General features: G+C 45.2%; 1 protein-coding gene across 1 annotated transcript; it reads left to right on the top strand.

Annotated features, from left to right (window-relative positions):
* The first annotated feature begins 1218 nt into the window (after positions 1 to 1218).
* On the top strand, positions 1219 to 19808 carry PSME3 (proteasome activator subunit 3). The gene is made up of 11 exons (XM_082195120.1): positions 1219 to 1444; positions 7464 to 7496; positions 7794 to 7856; positions 8101 to 8205; positions 8869 to 8917; positions 11729 to 11841; positions 14685 to 14753; positions 15856 to 15923; positions 16062 to 16116; positions 17093 to 17179; positions 18298 to 19808. The coding sequence occupies exons 1-11, from the start codon at positions 1403 to 1405 to the stop codon at positions 18376 to 18378; spliced, it is 765 nt and encodes a 254-aa protein (XP_082051246.1). The 5' UTR covers positions 1219 to 1402; the 3' UTR covers positions 18379 to 19808.
* The last annotated feature ends 3539 nt before the right edge of the window (positions 19809 to 23347 follow it).

Raw genomic sequence — 23347 nt, 5'->3', positions numbered from 1 at the left:
GGAGCCTCAGCTTCACGATCTGTCCTTCCAGTGAGCACTCAGGGCTGATTTCCTTCAGAATGGATGTGTTTGATCTTCTTGTAGTCCATGGGACTCTCAAGAGTCTCCTCCAGCACCATAATTCAAAGGGAGATGGGGTAGCCCTCTCCAAATATCTCAAGGGCTGTCCCATGGAGGATGGAGCAAGCTTGTTTTCTCCTCCTCTGGAGGGCAGGACTCGAATCAAGGGCTTCAAGCTCCAAAAAGGGAGATTCCGACTAAACATCAGGAAGAACTTTCTGACAGTAAGAGCAGTTAAACAGTGGAAGACTCCCACAAGAGGTGGTGGACTCTTTCATTGGAGATTTTTAAGCAGAAGTTAGACGGCCATCCGTCATGGATGCTTTAGCTGAATTCCTGCATTGCAGGGGGTTGGACTGGATGACCCTCAGGGTCCCTTCCAACTCTGCATTTCTAGGATTTTAAGATGCCTAAAAATCAAGTAGGTGCATTTAAAAATAAATAAATATTTTTTTTGTGCATTCATTACAGGGAACCGGGCAGAGGGCCTTCTTGGTAGTGGCGCCCGCCCTGTGGAACACCCTCCCATCAGATGTCAAGGAAATAATCCGACATTTAGAAGACATCTGAAGGCAGCCCTGTTTAGGGAAGTTTTTAATGTTTGAAGTTTTATTCTGTTTTCAATGTTCTGTTGAAAACTGCCCAGAGTGGCTGGAGAAACCCAGGCAGGTGGGCGGGGTATAAATAAATTATTATTATCATTATTATAAAAATAAATAATTTAGCATGTTGTAGTGGAGGGAGAAATGACGGCCCTCCATCAGGTGACAAATGCCAAAGCAGGCTAGGAAGTGTTCACACAAAGCTCTTCTGATTCCAAGTACTCATGTTCAGCGGTGCTATTGGAGCAGGACTTCTGGGGCAGAAATCCAGGGTCCCCAAAGGACCATCCAAATATTATTATTATTATTATATACATACTGATATATTACTATATTATTATTATTATTACAGTATTAGCTTTTAATCACGCCGGAACCATTTATCGCGGGATCAGTTTCCCTGCGCGCTCATTCCCGTTTCTTGGTAACTCCTCTCAGGCTCCGCCCACGCCGCCCGGAAGCTGCTTGTCCAGCTCGTGCGTCAGTTGCCCCGGATGAGGCGGGAGAGCGGAAGACAAAAGACACGAGCGGCGTGGGGGGGGGGGAGCGAATCACGTGGGAAGCTGAAGGCGCGCGCGGCGGTTGGTGAAGCGGCGTCGGCGAGGCGTTATGCCGTCATTTCCGGCCGCGGCCAAGAAGCCGGTGGTGGTTTGCTCGGGTGGCGGCGGCGGCGGCGGCGCGTTCGCGGAACGAAAACGAGACGGACCCGGCTAGAGGGATAGCGGTTCCCCCGCCCTGCCATGGCCTCCCTGCTCAAGGTGGATCCGGAAGTTAAGATCAAGGTACGGAGGGGCGGGAAGGAGACGAGAGCGGCGTGCGTGCCCCGGAGCATGTGCAGAGCGCCGGCCTCCGGAAGGAGGCGGGAGAGGTTTTCCCCCGGGCGCTTCAGCCGCGGCTCCTCTCCGCTGACGGGGCGAGAGGGCCGGTTGCCATGGAGGCCTGAGGCCCTTCTGGCCCAGCGCCCTTGGGGGGGGGCCTCTGCCCCGGGCCCGTCACCCCCCGCACCCCGCTTAGCCAAGACACAACGGGCCTGGCTCACCACCTCGCCATTTAAGGGGGGAGGCAGTAGGAACCCTTAGCCGCGTGCCTTAAGATTTTCGGGTTGTATCCCTGCCTCTTGATCACACCGAGTCTTATTGCACGATTGCAAGGGAACCGGGTGTGGGTTAAACCACAGAGCCTCGGACTTGCCGATCAGAAGGTCTGCAGTTCGAATCCCTGCGACGGGGTGGGCTCCCGTTGCTCGGTCCCTGCTCCTGCCAACCTAGCAGTTTGAAAACATGTCAAAGTGCAAGTAGATAAATAGGTACCGCTCCGGCGGGAAGGTAAACGGCGTTTCCGTGCGCTGCGCTGGTTCGCCAGAAGCGGCTTAGTCATGCCGGCCACATGACCTGGAAGCTGTATGCCGGCTCCCTCGGCCAATAATGCAAGATGAGCGCCGCAACCCCAGAGTCGGCCACGACTGGACCTAATGGTCAGGGGTCCCTTTACCTTTAAGGGACCTGGGGGGGTCATCTAGGCCAGCCCCCCTGAAATGCAGGGATACTTCGCCCAACGTGGCCCTCGAACCCACGACCTTGGGATTAAGAGTGGCTGGGGAAACCCAGACAGATGGATGGGTATAAATAAATTATTATTACTTGTTGGGTCTCTGGAGTGTAATAAAGGTTGATGATGATATCAAATTATTATTACAGTGGTACCTCAGGTTAAGAAATTAATTCGTTCCAGAGGTCTGTTCTTAACCTGAAACTGTTCTTAACCTGAAGCACCACTTTAGCTAATGGGCCTCCCGCTGCCACAGCACCAATGGAGCACAATTTCTGTTCTCATCCTGAAGCAAAGTTCTTAACCCGAGGTACTACTTTTGGGTTAGCGGAGTCTGTAACCTGAAGCGTATGTAACCCGAGGTACCACTGTATTATTATCAGAGTCGTGTTCTACCGATGGTGCATCTTTTCTGCCCAAGCTGCTGATCATTGGAACTACACTGCCTCTGGCGACAGGGGATGCTCTCTGCTTGATTCTGACAGGCCAAGGGCACCTGCCGTTGCTGCATCCTGCAATGGTGGCTTCTTTAGGCTGCTTGGGTGTTACTGTTTTTTACCTGCCCTGCAGAGGGTGGGTTTATTCAGATCAAAGGGATTTGAGGAAAAAGTCTCCATTTAAGTCAAACTTCCAAGTTTATAGTAGCTTGTATATTTCCCAAGCAAGCAATGCATTCTGGCTGGTAAAGCACACCTGTTTGCATCTAAATTTATTATATCGTCCAGGAACGTGCTGTACACCTCAGATCATTCACCCAATATGACTTTTGCCCTGGCTAGATTTTATCAGCCTAGAAGAGTAATTGCCAAATTAAGGATTTCTGTGTGAAGTTAAGGAATGATAAGCAAGGCTATGTTTTGGAAGCTCAGTACTGTTTTCAGAACTGTGAGTTGGCATGTAGCAGCTGGTCAGAATAGATAGAAATTAGATGGCCGTGCCACTTGACAGCATGCTTATTCAACATTTGAACAATAATATATACAAATATATATACAGTGCATGACCTATTGTGCAATATTTATAATGTTTGACTTAAGAGGTCACATAGTGTTCCTCAGGATTCATTTTTCATGTATAATAATAAAAAATCAGGCTTTAGCTCAGATCAGTTTGATAGAGCGTACTAGATCCAGTTTCATGGGTATTTTTAATGGTTATGTTCCACTTAGATTTCATTTGAACCCCAGCTATTTTTAACAGTTTTTTAAAAGAAAATGTTTTTTTAAAAAAAAAAAAAATAAGAGCCATTTCTTTTCCTGAGCTGAGAGCCTATCGATTTTCTCTATTTTTTTCCTCTTTTACCCAGCCTTAAAGTTAAGTTTCAGACTGGTAGCATGTAGGAAATAGTTCGGGCTCTGTTGCATTTTATATATGTATTACTATTCACCTGTCAATTTTCTGTTGCGGTAATGGGCTTTTTTTGCGCAAACTTTCTTGTAGTTTAAAGTGCAGACTTTCTTATAATCGGTCTGGATAGAAGTCTTGCGTGGTCCTTTTTTGCTTCTTTGTGTTTGGGAGAGCTTCCCATTTTAGTTTGCCCATTCACCTATTTTTAGGTAGCTGTTAAATTGTCTACTGCTTATTTTATTTAATGCATTTATACCTTGGCCTTCAGCTGACAATAAATCTTCCAGAGTAACTTGCAAAGATCGGGGGGGGGGGACAGGCGTTGCCTGCAGGATTTCAACTTAAACACAACACAAGATTGGGAGGGGAGAAGGTAAAAAAGCAAACTCATGCACTGGTTCTTAATTATAAAGCTCAGCAGCTTTTAATTCAACAGGTCATGGAGCTTGGTCTAAACATAATGGAGAAACTGCTGCTTCCTCCCCCTCTGACATCAGTGATGGCAGTTGGTAGTTAGAGCAGGATGGTGCTGAGGCAAAGCTGCGGCCCAGCATCATTTTTTGGAGGGGAGGGGTATCAAGAGTGCTGCTGCCCCCTCTTCTTCTGGTGGCCTCAAGGATGGCAGCTGGATATTGAAAACAGTGCTTTCCAGGAAGAGGGCACCTGCACTCAGATGCATATTTGGAGGTGTGTCTGTTTTGCTTTCTGATCCTGCAAGTGATCATCATGCTCTGATCTCCTACATTGGATTGAAGTAAAAAGCCATCCATGCGAGAGGGCAGGGATGGGAAATCTGTCTTTCCCTGGACCCTCTTGAGTCCCTTTCCCCCCACCCCCCACCTCCGGTATAATCTTAATATTTGAAATCAAGATAGTGTTGTGTATTATTTTTTAAAAGCTGGAGGTGAAACAGAAGAAAATGGAGAAGCAAAACTGTTTCTCCCCTAGTCTTCACTTGATCTCTGTTATCACTAACAGATCATGGGCAAAAAAGAGTGTGGTAGAGTAGGAACATCACTGCTAGACCCTATATTCTTGCACAAAAGTAGTAGAGGGTTTGGGGGGGGGGATTTCTGCTCGCCGCCACTACCATCCCAGACTACCAAAGCCAAGGGTGGCACACTTTGCTCTGCTGCCAGGGAATATTTGCATCAGCAGAGAAAAGTATGGTTGTCACATCCTTTTCCTAAAGAGGATGAAGAGTGACAAGTATGAGGGGAAGAGTTGTCCTGTTTAGGCGGACTCCTGAGAGGTCATTAGTCGGAGGGTTTTAGAATTGTGAGGAGGGAGAAAGGGGGAGCAACTCTTGCCCCATTTATCTCCTTCTAGCAAATAATCTATCAGTTTCACTGATTTTAAAAATTTCTCTTAATCATGAAAACCCAAATACACTAGTACCTTGGGTTACATATGCTTCAAGTTACATACGCTTCAGGTTACAGATTCCACTAACCCAGAAATATTACCTCAGGTTAAGAACTTGGCTTCAGGATGAGAACAGAAATCGTGCTACGGCGGCAGCGGGAGGCCCCATTGGCTAAAGTGGTGCTTCAGGTTAAGAACAGTTTCAGGTTAAGTACAGACCTCTGGAACGAATTAAGTACTTAACCCGAGGTACCACTGTACAAAGATAAACATTAAAGCAATTGTGAAACTAGCAAGAGTTAGTAGTAAAATCTTTACACCCAGTAGAGTGTTAAAACAGGATGCCTAACTTGCCCCAAAGCTGCCTTGAGTAAAAACACGTTCTTAACTTGTCCACTGAAAGACACGTGACGGGGAACAGTGAGTGCCGCAAAATTGGTGGCTCCCAAGTAATCCTGAGAGCGAGGGCTGCTTTCTGTCTAAGTAACAGACCATGTGGAAATATGAAGCAAGCCTTGCTATGCAAATATATGACTTTGCAACCCACATGTAGGAGGCAAAGTATTGCTTCCCATGACGCATTATGTGCTCTTCTTAAGTAAAAGGGATTGATATTCTTTGGAGAAAAAAACAAAACTGTGCCACAGCCTTGAGGCTGAATCTATCCATTTCTGATAACATCCAGTGGACAGGGGGACCACTTCTACTGTGAGGCAGTGGTGGTGGTTGTTTTTAATGCATATTTGGTGTGCCGTAGGTGAGGCCTAGATCCAGGGAAAGCATGTGTGTGGAGGAAAAATAACATTGGTTGACCCATATGCTAGCATAAAGAAGTAGGGTAGACTGCTATAATTTGGAGGCTGTTTTGAAGGGAACATAGGAGATGGCCCCCTCATCTGCTGTAACTTCTTATACTGACACACCAGCAAATCTAATGGTTGATCAGAGGTAGGGCTGAGCATTTGTCTGGTTTTCAACATTGTGATATATCACCAGCTAAACATCACAATACAGTGGTACCCCAGTTCTCAAACGTCTCCGTTGACGAACATTTCAGAACTTGGAACGCCTAAAACCTGGAAGTAAATGCTTCCATTTTCGAACACGCCTCAGAAGCATAGCTGTCAACTTTTCCCTTTTCTTGTGAGGAATCCTATTTGGAATAAGGGAATTTCCCTTTAAAAAAGGGAAAAGTTGACAGCTATGCTCGTCTTCCACTGCGTGTTTCTCAATTTTTTCAATGAAATTTGCAGGCCGCCCTTTGCACCTCGGTTTTCGAATGTTTCGGAACTTGAACCGTCTTCCGGAACAGATTATGTTCAAGAACCGAGGTACCGCTGCGTACCGATATATTACGATGTCTGAAATAAGGATGAAACAGTGTAGGGTAATGTCCCGGCAACTGCCACTACTTAGGGTTGCAGAACTGACCCATTTTTACTTGCTTTTAACATATCGTTACACCTGTACAGAGCAACAGGGGTGGCAGGAAACATGAGAGAAGAAAACCTCACAGTTTTCCCCATGTCACAATTTTTTACATAGCTCACAGACCAATCGTGATATATCGCAGTGTCAAATGTTAAGAAACCATTACCGCAATGTGGGTTTCAAACCAATTATTTATCGGCATCAGAGGGATATGTGTAGAAGAGAGCTCCAGTACTGGCATAGCTTAATGGAGCCATCTTTGCAAGAATTAGCTATGTCAGTTGTTCAGGCATGAGACATATTCTGTAGGCACTGCGTATGTACAACTCAGATAAAAACAAGGAAGGATGGAAGAAGGCAGGTAATTTTAGCCACTGGCTGGAGATGGCAAGGCTGCGTTCTCTTGTGGGTAGTCTTGTGGGGGTTGCATGCCAAGCAGGGCGTGCTGAAAGTGGGGAAGACCGAAGGCATAGGCATGTCCCGTTCAAACAAATCCCGGCACGCCATCTAGCTGCGACAAGGACCAGTGATCTGACTTAGTATGGCCAGCTTCATCTGTTTATATGCACATGGTCCAAAAAGCACCCACTTGGGAACTTGTCGCTCTGGCCTTATGCGGCGACTGTTGGCAACAATACTGCGCTGAGTTTGAAAGAGGAGCTAAAGAATGGGTTGGTGCAGGATAGGAAAAGAGATTGTGGATTCTCTAGTGGCAGCACCAAACTTCTAGATGGCCAGGGAGTAAAGATTTTTCCAACCCCGTAATCCCCAGAATCAGCGGGGTCTGTAAAAAACTTGGAACACGGCTAAATGATTTCAGAAAAATGCTTTCAGGTGGTACATAACTTTTTGTGCCCTGGGTTGTTGATTCTAAGCAAATTGTGGACTCCTGAGTCCCACAGTGGGTTTGATCCCCATAGGGCCATCTGCATAATCTTGCATTGCAAGGGTTTGACTAGATGACCCTCAGACATCATTCCCAACTCTACAGTTCTTTGATTCTATGAGAATATTGTGCTACTGTACTGAACACAGCTCCATGTATGCTTGGGTCACTCTGTTTTACCCAGTTTGGACTCTGTTCTAAACTGCTTTTCTTCTCTCCTGTAGGTAGACTCTTTCAGGGAGCGGATCACAGGTGAAGTAAGTGTCGTGATTCCTTCCCGCCACCTGCCCTTAATGCTTAAGGGTCTGGATGTTTCTGTTGCTGGAACATCTTGCTGGAGACCCTTTGATGACTCTTAAGAGAACTTCAGCTAGTCAATTAGAAAGCTTGTCTGTAGCTCTGTTCTGGCCCCTGCAGTATCCAAGGCTCATGGCTTTTGCCTTTGGAAGTGGTTCATACAGAGGGTTAATTTGGGGTTAATTTCTGATCTGCCCATTTGCAGATAATCTCAGTATTAATTCATGCATCACAGCTGGCTTTTCTTTGTCCTTCAGGCTGAGGATCTGGTGGCAAGTTTTTTCCCAAAGAAGCTTTTAGAACTCGATGCGTTCCTTAAGGTAAGAGTTGCAAGCCCAGTGCCTCTCACCTGGTTTTTCTTGTCCAGTGAGTGGCTCTTGACTATAGCAGACTGAATTATTATTATTATTATTATTATTATTATTATTATTATTATTATTATTATTATATACCGCCCTATACCTGGGGGGGGGGTCTCAGGGCGGGTTTGGTGTTGGATTCAAGTTTGGTTGGTTCTGTTTGGGAATGTGCTAACATTATGCTTCGGCTATTCTCCTTTCCTAGGATCCCATTCTGAACATTCACGATCTCACCCAAATCCACTCAGATATGAACCTTCCTGTTCCAGACCCAATCCTGCTCACAAACAGTCATGATGGACTGGATGGGGTAAGGTGGTTCACTTTACCTGGGTTTAATATTTGAGACGTTGATCAAAGCTGCATAATGCTCACATTTACTGAGAGGGTCTGGACAGAGAGAAAGCTGTATGGGAACTAGAAGCAAAAGCAGATAGTTGCTTGTGTCAAGACCCATGTCTTCCTCTCCATATTCTGTGTATGCAGAATAGAATTTCCTGCCCTTTTGGCATGAGTTAACCTCCTATAGAAGAATCAAAGAAAGCCATGCACATGACAAATTTCTCAAAAGTTGAAGTTTTATTTATAAATCGTCGGAATTTCAAGACAATTTAGGTACTTGTGTTTCATTTTCGCTTGTTTGACTGAGATGGCAAGTCAGGAACATGATTCTTATACGTTCAATTAAACTTATTTAATTAGTTAAGGATGCAAATGGTATATACTTACACCAAATACACCTATTATTTTCTCTTCCTCTTTGCCTTCTTTGGGTCCTTTCTTTTTCCATACCCTCCTTTTGTAATTTCCTTTACCTATTTCTCTTTTTCTCCTACAGTTTTGGTTATTTGGCTAAACACGCTTCTTTAGATTTTATGATTTGATACAATACATTCCCCCCCCCCCGTAAATAACTTTGTACATATTTGCTTTCTTTCTGTAAAAAATAATAACGTCCTCTTTGTTTTTTCAGCCCAATATGAAGAAGAGAAAGCTGGAAGACTGTGATGAAACCTTCCAGGGTGAGTTCCTGAACTTCTACTGCTAAATTCATGGCATCTGATTGCTGTCAATGCTCGTTTGGGAGCTTGTGTTTTTCTTACGAAACTTGTCCAATTGAGTGAACACTCTGAGCATACGGGGTTGGGAAAATCCAGAAACCTTAAACTTTTATATTGGTGCCAAGGAATTAAAGTATTAATTCACTGATGTAATTGTGGCCTGCACCTTGACCATAAATTGTCCCTGATGCAGCTGCTCAGTACACAATAGACTTCTAGGAATTTGAAATGATCCCTTGAAATACTCCAGCTTTTTGCAACTTTGCTGCCAGATGGCTGGATCCTTATGTGGTTTCAATATTACAGTGGTACCTTTGGTTCTCAAAATTAATCCGTTCCGGAAGTCCATTCCAAAACCAAAGCGTTCCAAAACTGAGGCACGCTTTCCCATAGAAAGTAATGCAAAACGCATTAATCCTTTCCAGACTTTTAAAAACAACCCCTAAAACAGCAATTTAACATGAATTTTACTATCTAATGAGACTATTGATCCATAAAATGAAAGCAATAATCAATATACTATACTATAAAATAAATAAGACAGTATTGTAGATGCTAAAAATTAAAATTATTATTTTTTCTTACCTGCACTGATGATAGTCATTGCTTTTATCCCTTTCTGCAGTCACACAATCAATCAATCAGTAGCTGAACTGGATTCCACGCAGTCAGAAAAACAAATTAACCGAAAAAGCCTCAAAAACAAAAACGCAAAATAAATAGCAAAAACAAAAATGCCAGACTTAATCTGTTTTACTTCCCAAATGTTTGAAATCCCAGGCGCGGCTTCTGATTGTTGCAGGTGCCCCAGAAACGTTCAGCTTCTGAAAAACGTTCGAAAACTGGAACACTTACAGGTTTTTGGCATTTGAGAACCAAGGCGTTTGAGAACCAAGGTACCACTGGACTGCCAAGATGTTGTGCAGAGTGTTCCCTGTATGGTTGAAATTCATTTGCAGTTAATTGGGAAAGCCACAGTTGCATTATTTGTGGCCTGGCTTACGCTGTCAGTCTTCTAATTCACAACATGAAGTTTCAAAGAAAACAGAAACGGAGCGTAGGGATCCCAGGCTTGAGAGTTCAAAGCCACTATTTTTGAAATTAACTAAAAAGAGAGTGCCCCCTCCCAAATAAATCACTGGGATTCAATTCCTATGTCATTAAATGGTCAAAATCAATAATATCTATGCGGCAGCTAATTTTAATAGCTATGTGGAAGAGGACATTTGAGCAGGTGCAACTTTTCAGATCCTGCAGTTCTGTGACGATAAATTCCGCCTGCTGAAATTCCCTACTGCACAACTTTTTAAAGATATATGGCTCCTGCAAAGGTTGTTACCTCCTATATTAATGTGGTGGTGTTGTTGGTGTGTGGTTTTTTAAATTTTTTTTATTATTATTTTACAAATATAAATTTATAACATTCCAAACACATATGCATATATAGAGAAAACTCTGAATCTTGAGATTCCCCCCCCCCCATCCCCTCCATGGGTCCTATTGTCAACATTTACAGCTGCATATTATTCCATATTCTATATTTTAAATCAATCCACATTATCCATAGTACAGTGGTGCCCCGCAAGACGAATGCCTCGCAAGACGGAAAACTCGCTAGATGAAAGAGTTTTCCGTTTTGGAGGTGCTTCGCAAAACGAATCTCCTATGGGCTTGCTTCGCAAGACGAAAATGCCTTGCGAGTTCCTGCAGGGTTTTTTTCCTCCCCCCCCCCTTTTTCTAAGCCACTTATCAGCTGATCCAATAAACCTAAAAGCCGCTAATAGCGCTAATCCGCTAATCCGTCAATGGGCTTGCTTTGCAAGGCGAAAAAACCGCTAGACGAAGAGAATCACAGAACGGATTCTTTTCGTCTTGCGAGGCACCACTGTATTTGTTACATTACAAGTGGGTTTCAAATCCTGCCAATGTTTCCATCTGCTTGCAGTGGTCTCTTAGATAAATTATATTTCCCCCCATTCTTTTTTAAAGTTTTTGTCCTGAGTTAATGTGTTTGGTTCATGAGTTAATGTGTTTAAAATGCTTGCATAATAATAATAATAATAATAATAATAACAACAACAACAACAACAACAATCATTTTTATTTATACCCCGCCCTCCCCAGCCAAGGCCGGGCTCAGGGCAGCTAACAAGCAGTAATAAAAACGAGCTGAATGAATGCAACTTAAAAACAAGATTAAAATACAACAGGAGGAGAAAGCAAAAGGAAAGAGGGGGAGGGAATCAAATTGGCTCCAAGCCAAAGGCCAGGCGGAACAACTCTGTCTTACAGGCCCTGCGGAAAGAAATCAGATCCCGCAGGGCCCTGGTCTCATGAGGCAGAGCGTTCCACCAGGCTGGAGCCAGTGTTGAAAAGACCCTGGCTCTGGTTGAAGCTAATCTGACTTCCTTAGGGCCCGGGACCACAAGGGTGTTGCTATTTATGGACCTTGGAAGTAGGAATAGACTCTGCCTACTCTGCCTGCATAAAACCCCACGGGTATCCTGGAACATAGGAAGTTGCCTTACACTGAGCCAGACCATTGGTCCATCTGGCTCAATAATGCCTACACGGACTGGCAGCAGCTCTCCAGGGTTTCAGACAGGCATCTCTCCCAGCCCTACCTGGAGAGGCCAGGGGTTGAACCGGCAAAGCTGTTGCTCTGCCACCGAGCTTGTGGCCCTTCCTGACCTGCTGAGCGGCAAGCACATGCATGCGCACCCATGCTCACACTCCATGGAATAAGTGGCAAATCTTTTCTCATGGCACCAGGTACCAAAGTCTTTGTCATGCCTAATGGGATGCTGAAGAGCAACCAGCAGTTGGTGGACATCATTGAGAAGGTGAAACCCGAGATCCGGCTGCTCATTGAGAAATGCAACACGGTGAGTGCTGGGCTCCGACGCTTTTCAGATCCGTTTCCTGTAGTGGTGCTCCGAAGAGCAGGGATAAAATCAGTGCTATTCATTACTTGTTTATTTTTTGAAAAGTTTTTATTATTAAAACAATTCAAAATTAATACATATTGCAAATATACAAACATACATTTCATACAGCCCTTAAAAATGTTTATTAGAATAAACAAGTTCCGTTTGAAATACTGAAATACTAAATAAGATGGATAACTGTGTGTAATAGAAAAAGAAGCCTGAAATTAGGTTAAAGGTGTGCGAAAGAAAGTAATAGAAGTGGAAAGAAATTGCAATCGAGTAGATTGGAAGTCGAACACAAAGGTGGGGTGAGGGGTGGTGGATGGTGATGGGAAAAGGAATTATCTGTGGGATTGAGTGTAGGTATGTTTGAACATTTTTAAGGAATGTATGAAATGTGTGCTTGTATATTCGCAATATGTGTGTATTAAGGTTGAATTATTGTAATAATAAAAACTTTTCTAAAAAACCCCAAAACTAATAGCACTGAACAGCAGGGATAAAATCAAATGTGCTTTCTTCCAGTTAGCTCCTCAGAGAGAACGAGGTGGCTAATCGTGCGTATCAACAAGGATGGGGGGTCGCAGATCTGGCCTCTGCTGGCATGTTACTGTGGCAAATCTTGTATGAAGTTTGCTTAGTCTTGCTGAGGTGCCTAGACTTCAGATGACAAACTGGTGCCTTGTGTGACTGAATCCTTCTCTGAATCCCAGCATGGTGTAGTGGTTAAGAGCGGTGGACTTGTAATCTGGTGAACAGGGTTCGATTCCCCACTCCTCCACATGCAGCTGCTGGGTGACCTTCTTTGAAGTCTCTCAGCCTCACTCACCTCACAGAGTGTTTGTTGTGCGGGAGGAAGGGAAAGGAGATTGTTAGCTACTTTGAGACTCCTTAAGGCAGCGGTTCTCAACCTATGGGTCCTCAAATGTTGTTGGACTACAACTCCCATCATCCCTGAACTCTGGCCTTGCTAGCTAGGGGCGGTGGGAGTTGTAGTTCAACAACATCTGGGGACCCACAGGTTGAGAAAGGCTGCCGTAAGGGGAGTGAAAGGCGGGATATCAAGTCCAAACTCCTCTTCTTCTTCTTCTTCTTCTTCATACCAGCATATATTTTTATTTTATGATTTAAAAGCATTTCATAGACCACTTTTTTCTTTCTTTAAAAAAAACCTAAATAGTATACAAAAACACTGTAAAAACAGTGAACAGCATTATAACAAATGAAAAGCAGAAATAACAGGGTAAGATCTTATGGATCAAGGAAAGACCAGGCAGAAAGATATATCTTTGCATGGCCTGGATAGCTCAGTTGGTTAGAGATTGGGACTGTTAACGCCAAGGTTGCAGGTTCGATCCTCATATGGCAAAGTCTTGCTGGGGGTTGGACTAGATGATCCATAGGGTCCCTTCCAGCTCTACAGTTTTATGATTCTAAGACGTCTGAATCAATTCATAGACCATGCTTTACATATGATAAAAGGAAGTGCATTCCACTGTGCAGTGGAAATGGCAGGAAATGCCCTTTTTCAGGTTGCTGTCCTGAGACAGTCTGCAGAATGTGATGCCACTTCAAATTTTCGCCTAGAGCTAGGTGATCTTACAGTTCTATACAGGGGCAAGCGGTCTTTCAGGTAACCTGGTCCTAAGTTGTTTAGCTGTTCTATATGTTGGTAACAAGATTTTGGACGTGGTCTGGTAGCCAGCTGGAGCCAGTGCAGTTCCATCAGCCCAGGTGTAATATGTACACATTGAAGTGTTCCACTTAGCAATTTAGCCACAGCCTTCTTGGCCATGGAAATCTAGCATATCGGGGAGAAAGTTAGCTTAGAACTCTCTCTGTCTCTGTGATCTGTTGGTTTTCTGCGCATGGGAATGTTTCGTTCGTATGGAGGAGCGTTCAGTCATGTGACAACACCCCCTTCTGTAGTCTGAAGAGGTGCCCCCTATGAGGCGTTCTCAAAGTAAAGGAAGGATTGAACGCTGATTAATGAGAATACACACAGAGGCTTGAACCAGCAAGACTCTGGGAAGGGTGCATATAATAATCTCTGCCTGCCTCTCCACCCCTTGGCCCAGGTCGTTTTATTCACAAAAAAACTTTTACAGAGTGTTCGTAAGAACCAATCAGATTTCTTCTGAGCATTTCAACAAACCCCACATGGGGACAAAGTTAAACTACAAACACTAGTTAAGCATGCATACTTTTGGTAAACAATCAATACACATGATAAGAAGGATGGCCAGGAGGACAGCGATCATTATCACCTTACGAGAGACCTGTTTCCTAGTCCTGAGATTAACATATCAGAAAAGCTACATCAAAGAAACTTGCTCACTATCTTTATGGCCCAGGATGCATGCCTGGCAAAGCAACTGGGCTGTGTACGTGACTCGTCAAGAAAGAGAAATGGAACAGGGATGCAGAGGTGTGGATTGATCAAGAATCATATCAAAATAGTTTAAACCCAGTCAACGCAATGCTTTCATTGCTAACACAGATGGCTTACTCTATATTTGTTATAATTCCTCATTTCAATCCCACCTGATCACTAGACCCTAGGTTTGGGTGTACCATCTCAGTGAAAACTTGGACCAGTGCTGGCTTTGAATGCAGGAGACTAGATTTCAAATCCTTGTTTGGTTTTGGAGTTTTAATTGTTCTGCAGCAAATCTCTCTGTCTGTCTCGGCCTGAGCTGCCTGACACAGATACTGCACGTAGAACAGTCTGCCAGCCGTTTTCAGTGTATACAGCAAAGCAGTGGCACCTATGTAATATGACATATTCTGCCCGGCAGGTCAAAATGTGGGTGCAGCTGCTGATTCCCAGGATAGAAGACGGCAACAACTTTGGCGTTTCTATTCAGGTAGGTCAGCAGTTGGGGGGCGAGGGCAGAATCCTGAGGAACTGTCCCTTTCTGGGGTGGCGAGCACAATCAGAATTTCAGGAACCAAAATGCTTTTTCTGAGCAGGAGCAGTCACCATTAAGAAAAAGCGGTCGGAAAGGGGCAATATATATTTGGATTGCCTCTGGATCAAGTCACTTTTCTTTAAGTTCTCAGTAACCTAGCTCAAGGTTGTCATCTGAACTAGCAGTCACAGTCACAGTCAGTCCATCATTTGAAAAATAAGACTTTCGAGCCATCTTACCCAAAAATGGCAACTAGACAGCAGGTAGGCAAACTAAGGCCCGGGGGCTGGATCCAGCCCAATCGCTTTCTAAATCCGGCCCGCAGACGATCCAGGAATCAGCGTGTTTTTACATGAGTAGAATTTGTCCCTTTACAGTGGTACCTCGGGTTAAGAACTTAATTCGTTCCAGAGGTCCGTTCTTAACCTGAAACTGTTCTTAACCTGAAGCACCACTTTAGTTAATGGGGGCTGCCGCTGCGCCGCCGGAGCACGGTTTCTGTTCTCATCCTGAAGCAAAGTTCTTAACCCGAGGTACTATTTCTGGGTTAGCGGAGTCTGTAACCTGAAGCGTCTGTAACCTGAAGCGTATGTAACCCAAAGCGTATGTAACCCAAAGTGTCTGTAACCTGAAGCATATGTAACCCGTGGTACCACTGTATTTAAAATGTATCTCTGGGTTATTTGTGGGGCATAGGAATTTGTTCATTTTTCTTTTTTCTCTTCAAAATATAGTCCGGCCCCCCACAAGGTCTGAGGGACAGTGGACCAGCCCCCTGCTAGAAAAGTTTGCTGACCCCTGAACTAGACAATTCCGATTTGGTGACTGTAACTTTGGTTTAAGGAGCCGTTTGGCACCTAGCTTATGTATCGTGAGTTTCTAACATTTTTGGCCAAGGCTGATTGGGTGGCTCTTTCTGCCTTGCTGGGGCTCAGGCCTCCAGTCCATGGCAGAGACTCATCGGCATGACCTGTTAAGATATTGGTTGGCTACGTCCAGGTATAAGTGCACCTGAAAATTCCCTCCAATGTTTCTTTGTTGGCTCCTTCCTTTGCAGGAAGAGACTGTGGCAGAGCTTCGAACTGTGGAGAGTGAAGCAGCTTCATATTTGGACCAGATCTCTAGGTGGGTGCCTTTCCACGGCTTGGCGCAGGGTGCCTACAAACGCTGGCTTTTGTTCCAGAGGGGTCTGTCCCTCTCTAGTGTATGCTGTTTGGGCAACCGTTGCCAACCGTTGAACCACCTCTCTCGCTTCCTTTTCAGATACTACATCACACGGGCAAAGCTGGTTTCTAAAATAGCTAAATATCCCCATGTGGTAAGTGCAGGTATTAAGGTGATAGCTGAGTTTCGCGTTACAAACTTTTAATAGCATTAGAGAAGTGGCTTAAAGGCTTCCTGACTGAACCCTTGGGGAATATTGTTGTCATGAGAGTCTGCTTCAAATTAATAATAATAATAATAATAATAATAATAATAATAATAATAACAATAATAATAATAATAATAGTTTTTATTTATATCCCGCCCTCCCAAGCCGAAGCCGGGCTCAGGGTGGCTAACAACAATCAAATAATCAAGTATTCTAAAAACATTTCATTATAAAAATTAATTAAAATCAAATTAATGGCAACCGTTACGCAAAATTCTGTGCAGGTTGCCAGAGGAGGGAGTCAGGCTGCACCCTGACCAAAGGCCTGGTGGAACAGCTCTGTCTTGCAGGCCCTGCGGAAAGATGTCAGGTCCTGCAGGGCCCTAGTCTCTTGTGGCAGAGCGTTCCACCAGATCGGAGCCACAGCCGAGAAAGCCCTGGCTCTAGTTGAGGCCAGCCTAACCTCTCTGTGGCCTGGGACCTTCAGGTTGTTTTTATTTGCAGACCGTAGGTTTCTCTGTGGGGCATACCAGGAGAGGCGGTCCCGTAGGTACGAGGGTCCTAGGCTGTATAGGGCTTTAAAGGTTAAAACCAGCACCTTAAACCTGATCCTGTACTCCACCGGGAGCCAGTGCAGCTGGTATAGTACCGGGTGAATGTGATCTTGCAGCGAGGACCCTGGAGCACATCGGTCTTGTCTTCTCTTTCTGTGGGTTTTGCATAGGCCTGTTGTCTCTTCCGACCAGTTCTTGATTGTCAACATCCTTTTGGGTTGGGGTTGGAGTCTAGGTATACTGATGGTAGTGACTGAGAAGACCCCGAGACAATGGCAGCTTTGCAGGTGACTCTCGGCTGGGAGATGGAATGAGGCAGCAAGTCCACTTAGTGCAAAGCAATTCTGGCTAAATAACTGTCTCTGTAGGAGGATTACCGTCGCACGGTGACTGAGATGGATGAGAAGGAATACATCAGCCTGCGGCTCATCATTTCGGAGCTCAGAAATCAATATGTAAGTCCAGTCTTGAAGGCGATTCATAACCCCTCCTTGTGCACAAACCCTATTAAGGTGCTTGAGGGGGCAGGGGCCCATAACAGTTGAGTCAGTTTTGCAGAGGGCTGGTCTCTCAACCAGTTACTAATTGCCGAGGCCTCTTAGGGTAGCTGGGACGCGGGTGGCGCTGTGGGTTAAACCACAGAGCCTAGGACTTGCCGATCAGAAGGTCGGTGGTTCAAATCCCCGTGATGGGGTGAGCTCCTGTTGCTCGGTCCCTGCTCCTGCCAACCTAGCAGTTCGAAAGCACGTCAAAGTGCAAGTAGATAAATACCGTAGTTTTCACTGTATAGGATGCACCTGACCATAGGACGCACCTAGTTTTTAGAGGAGGAAAACAAGAAAAAAATATTCTGAATCAAATGTTGTATAAACTGCTGTATTTAATAAACAACCGGTATATCAGAATCATATTACAACCATGTAAAGTGAACAGCAGTCAACAATGGCATTAAGAACCATCACCACTGTCATTAACAAATGAAGAGAGACTTTAAGGTTTGAGTGCTCTTCTAGTCTTCTGTGAACCCCAAGAACTCATCACTGCTAGAGTCAGAATTTATGAAGCTCAGTTGCTCACAATCACTGACATGACTTTCTTCGCTATCTTCATGTAAAATACCATCTTCATTTCCATCCAAAGCATTGCTAATGCCACATTTTTTCCTCTCAGTCCTCTTCCTCCCCTCTCTCAGCGAACAACCTGCCCGCTGCTCGCAAACATTGCCTTTACTTGAATTACAGTCAAGAAACAGCTGAGCAGAGCCTCTCTGTCTTTAAAGAGCTGCACCAAGCAAGTGTGTCTGCGGCTCTTGCTGGCTTTTCTTGTTTTCCTCCTCTAAAAACTAGGTGCGTCTTATGGTCGGGTGCGTCTTATAGAGCGAAAAATACGGTGATTGCCGAGGCCTCTTAGGGTAGATGGGCCCCTTCTTCCTGGAGTATGTGGTGTGGCATCACTTGTCTAGGCAATAGCGAGCTCTGCCTTTTTTGCCGGGGTGTGTGTGCAAAAAATTCGTTTGCAAGCCGGATCCTCCCTGAGCCAAGAAGAAACCAACTCCTGTCTCCTCTCCCGCTAGGTGACTCTCCACGACATGATCCTAAAGAACATTGAGAAGATCAAGCGACCCCGGAGCAGCAACGCCGAGACCCTCTACTGAGCTGTCGACAATCTGAACTCATGAACTGTTCAGTAGGCTCAAGGCAGCCCTTTTGCCTCAGTTTATGTGACTATCAAGATGGGGAATCTGGCTGGAAACAGTCCTCACCACACTTTTAGTTAAAAAAAAAAATCTAAAGAAACTCTCCTAGCTCTTTCTGGTTGGTTTTTATTTGGGTCTCGGGATTTGCCTCCCACCCACCCCCATCTCTTGACATCAGAAAGGTATGGGGCAGAGCTTCTCTTCCTGCGTGGGTGGGAACAGGATAGCGGCCAATCTGCTCCAGGCAACCATCCCTGTGCCAGCAGTCCTGAACGACCCTGTTCTGTAGCAGCCGGGAGGAACCCTTCCCTTCTAGGTAGCGTATCTTTGAACTGGTCGAGAGCAGCGTCAAGTTCTGCTGGACCAGTTCAGTCCTCCCATTGAAAAAATGCATTTGGGGGAATCGAGTGCCCTTTTCATCTCACAGGCCTGTCCATGCCCACTGTCCAATCATGCAGATTCTGATGCCACTGTGTTGAGTTTTCCCTTCTTGCCCCCCCTCCCCCCGTTGATTCGTTGTTCTGAATCTACAGTAATCTATTCCGGATTACATACTGCACTTAAGCAGCTCTCCTCTCGATACAGCACTCCTTTTGCCCAGCAGGTAAACCCAGTGGGACCCTTGAGTGCAGTGGGCGTTCTCTGGATTTCGGGCTGGGGCAGCGCTGCATAGACAGTTGGCCCTGCAGAATCGGCTTGCCTAATACTGGCACGGCCGAGCGAGTGCTAAAGGACTGGAGACTTTCCCCGTCTTCGTTCTTCTTCTCCTCTCCCACCCGGATATAACAAGCCTAGCGGTTGTTTCTGTAGGGGCTGTTTCTGACCTTCAAGAAACCCCAGGAAAGCGTGTCTAGGTTTTGGCCCTTTGCTGCGTGAATGAATCCCACTGGGATTCTTTGGTTTTGCTCTTTTCTAGTCTTCAAGCAAGCAGGTAGGGGGCACCAACTAATAGGAGTGCTTCAGTTTCCCTTGAGATCTACTCTTAGTCTTTATATTCCTCTTGTGCCGTAGTATTGTGAGTGGTGTTAGATATGTAAAAACAGTGGCAGCGTGAATGCCATTTATCGGCCCCTCTCCCTTCCCTTGGTTGCTATTTTTATTTTTAAAGAAATCTCTGCCAGCCTCCTAAGAGCACAGGAAGCTCATCTTCCCTGTGCCCTTTGCAGATGCCTTTGTTATTGTCATTTGTAGCTGGGCAAACCTTAGTCTTCCCTGGAGTGCAGACTCTTGCGACAGCTGCCGTTGTAGCTGCGTCCCGAGAGTAGTCCTCTCCTGCGTTTCTTTGTATCGGCTGCTTTGTTGGATTGTTCATATTTCCTTGCCACATTGAACGTATGTACAACTTTTACTATGTTGACAAATTAAAAGTAATAGGTACTTTGAATTCATCCTCGGCAGTCACCGTGTGTACGAGCAACCGGGGTCACTGCGTGATGCTCAGCTGGTCTTGTGCCCCATCTGGCCTCCGCCTGTTTGGACTTTGTTCGGTAGCAGCAGTCTGTCATGATGTTGAGTTGAAATTGAATATTCACTCTCACGTTCTCCTCTAGAAATATGGGATATTGGTGGGCTAAGGAGCCCTAAGGGGCATTGGTTAAGGCCCCGGCTTCTGCTCCTGTCAGTATTAATACTTAGTACTACATCACCAAGTTTATCTTTGCTGCTCCTGGCGCTGAAATCTGCTCATTGTGACGTTCTGCTTAGGGCACCTATTGTAGCATCGACCCGTGGTCCAGCTGGCTTCAAGGCTGAACTAACATTAACTAGTTCAAGGTGAGTCGTGGGTTGATCTCTGCTCAGAGTGGCCGCCTGTACTTTTGCAAAGTGTCAGATACGCTACGGGTGTTGCAGAGCTGTGCATCTCTGAATTGCCTATCAGATTCTGTGGAAAGCAGTGTGTCCCCATAATATCAATCCCTTCAGTTGTTACCCGTTTGCCCAGAGGGTTCGAACCGTGCCTTTTGGGCGCTTGCTTTGCCCCTGCAGCTTGAGAGCTGACGTTCTGCTCAGATCTCTGAGAGCCAGAGTTCTAGGCCATGAATTGCTATATTCACCCTGATGTAACAACATAGCTTCCTACCTTGTGGGAGAAATCGGACTGAGTTCTTATTATGAAAGTTTTCCTTTGTGCTGAGTATTCTGCAGTACTTCCTCCTCTGTATTAGCCCTCTGCCCAGACAAGCAAGAGAGCTTAGATAGAGAAGGTGTTTGCGCCTTGTGTGTGTCATGTGGACTGCCCTAGTGGGTTCACTATTTTTGTGCAGTGTTGCAAATGTGTTCCTCCAAAACCCCTTGGAAGCGCACCATTCAGTGTATTTGCTGCACTGTGAACTCTGGAGTTTGCATAATTAACTCTTTTTAAAAAACAAAATCACCTCCTTATCTGTGTCCACAGTTCGCCATCTTCTTAGACCTCCCTGATCAATAAGAGACCTGGCACAAGATGACAAAATGAGGACAGTGGCACATATTGCCGTGAGATCCACATTCCATTGTGGCTACCCAAGGTTCCAGCTGAGATGAGGTGGTTTGAGTAAAGGGTAAGGATCAGTCAGGGGACTGTGTCAGTCCTGGGCCTCGGCTGCACAGGAACAATCTCAGTACAGTGGTACCTCGGGTTAAGAACTTAATTTGTTCCGGAGGTCTGTTCTTAACCTGAAGCACCACTTTAGCTAATGGGGCCTCCAGCGCCGCCGGAGCACGATTTCTGTTCTCATCCTGAAGCAAAGTTCTTGCCAAGCAAGCCTTGACCTCAGGTTGACCCCTAACAGGCAGGCTGGAGGTCATGTGGCCATACCCAATGCCATTCCAAAGACCATTACATCTGTCATCAATAAAATTGTGGCCTGACTTGGCCCAATTAAAAAAAAATATAATGAAGCAAAGTTCTTAACCCAAGGTACTATTTCTGGGATAGCGGAGTCTGTAACCTGAAGCGTCTGTAACCTGAAGCGTATGTAACCCAAGGTACCACTGTACCTGTGCTTGAAGCTGCTGTTCTGTAACAGGAACATAACTTTGTGCTGCCCTGGAAGTGAAGCGAATACCCAACTCACCCCTGAGAGTTGCAGGCCTGACTTGCCTCCTACTTGTCAAGGGACCTGCTGCTGATGATGGTGATGATCGTTCCACTATGTAGGAGAGCATGAAGTCCAAATATTCCAGATCTATAAGAAGAGAGATGCTCTGGATGGGGGGGGGGGACCCTCATTAAACAAGTCTATATACTTGAAATAATACCATATAAAAAAGCAAGCATAGTGGCGTCAGCAGCAGCAACAAAATCTTCCTGAATTTGCTGCTGTGTGAAAACCACTCAGTACAAACATTCAGCTTTTCCACGGCCCTTTTGTCTTGGTCAGCCTCTGTTGCTTTTGAAAGGAGGATTCGCTTCTGAGGTACCATACTGAAACTGAGAATCATCATTCCTGCTTTGTTTCTTTGAACGCAATGAAGGGGAAGGGAAATGGCAAATAACAAAGAGGACTGGAGGCTGGGGTCTTGTCGTGGAGGTGTGTTTCATGAATGGCTCTCTCAACCAAGGATGGGAACCTCTGTGGTCTTCAGATGATGCTCAGTTCAGATTCCCCTCAGCCCCAGCCATCATCGCCAGTGGTCAGAGATGGTGGGATTTGTAGTCCCCAGCAGCATGCGAAAAGTCACATGCTCCTTATTCCTGCTGCAAACCTTTCCTGGACCTAAGGAAACTGGAGAGCCCCTTAGCACTGACCTAGGATTATCGTTCTAGGTAACTGGACTGATTGCGTCTGAGAGCAAAAACCAGTTGGGCTTTACTGGTGACACCCAAAGTGATTGTGGTCAGTTTGCAAGTGGAAGAATGGCAGGTCATCAAAGACAACAAGGCCTTGTTCTAGTCCATGGTGGCTTATGCTACAATGGATCTGTTAATCTTCAAGGTGCCGCAAAGTTCTGTTTTGCAGCAAGAGACTTAACACAGCTACAGATATACATATATGCTCATCCGTTATACATCAGCTGCCTTTGGTAAGAAAGTAACTTGCTTTCCTCTGTAGGCAAGAGTAAGGCACGGTTAATGGTCACACTGATGGTTGCGATTGAATGGAAACTCAAAACTCTGGTTTGAATTTGGATGGCTGCAAAACTATTGAGTGCATAATTCAGATTACCAACCCCCTGTTCCTTCAGATGGGACCATCAAGTTGCATTTGTTGTACAATGGCATGGGTTGTATTCTCCAAATCATTGTTTTTACATGTGAGCCAGGGGCAAATCGAAACGTTCAGGTCTGCCGCGTAGGATCTTTGCTGAAAAACCACAGCATTAAGTCCCTTTGTAACTTTTTTGTTCGAAATTCCTGCCTGCAGTTCTCCTGGAATTCTTAGAACTGTAAAGTTGGTTTTTCAACTTTCTTGCCTTATTGTCAAAGGATCTACCAACAAGTAGATCTGCTGGTGAGATTACACATTAACAGGCACACAATGTGGTGACAGGCCTTTTCTCAGTACCATATCAAAAGGCAGGTTGAATTCCATCCTGGCACTTTTGCGGCAGAAAATAGTGTGGTTTGGCTTGGTTTTTTCAAGTATGTATTTCACAAACCAAGTGTTTTATTTTTAACATGGCCAACATTAAAGTCAGTTTGTTTGATTTAGGGTTAACCTAAGTTTGCGATCAATGCTCAGATAACTTGGGTACTGCTACCATAGTTTCCCACTAACGTCCCGAAAAAAGAATTACAAGCAAGTAAACAATGCTGTTCACTGTGGGTTAAACCACAGAGCCTAGGACTTGCTGATCAGAAGGTTGGTGGTTCAAATCCCCGTGGTGGGGTGAGCTCCCGTTGCTTGGTCCCTGCTCCTGCCAACCTAGCAGTTCGAAAGCACGTCAAAGTGCAAGTAGATAAATAGGTACCGCTCCGGCGGGAAGGTAAACAGCGTTTCCGTGC

The sequence above is a fragment of the Podarcis vaucheri genome, assembly GCF_965113315.1.
Source record: "Podarcis vaucheri genome assembly, chromosome: 13".
NCBI classification, from domain to species: Eukaryota; Metazoa; Chordata; class Lepidosauria; order Squamata; family Lacertidae; genus Podarcis; species Podarcis vaucheri.
This window is presented reverse-complemented; position numbering and strand designations above follow the sequence as displayed.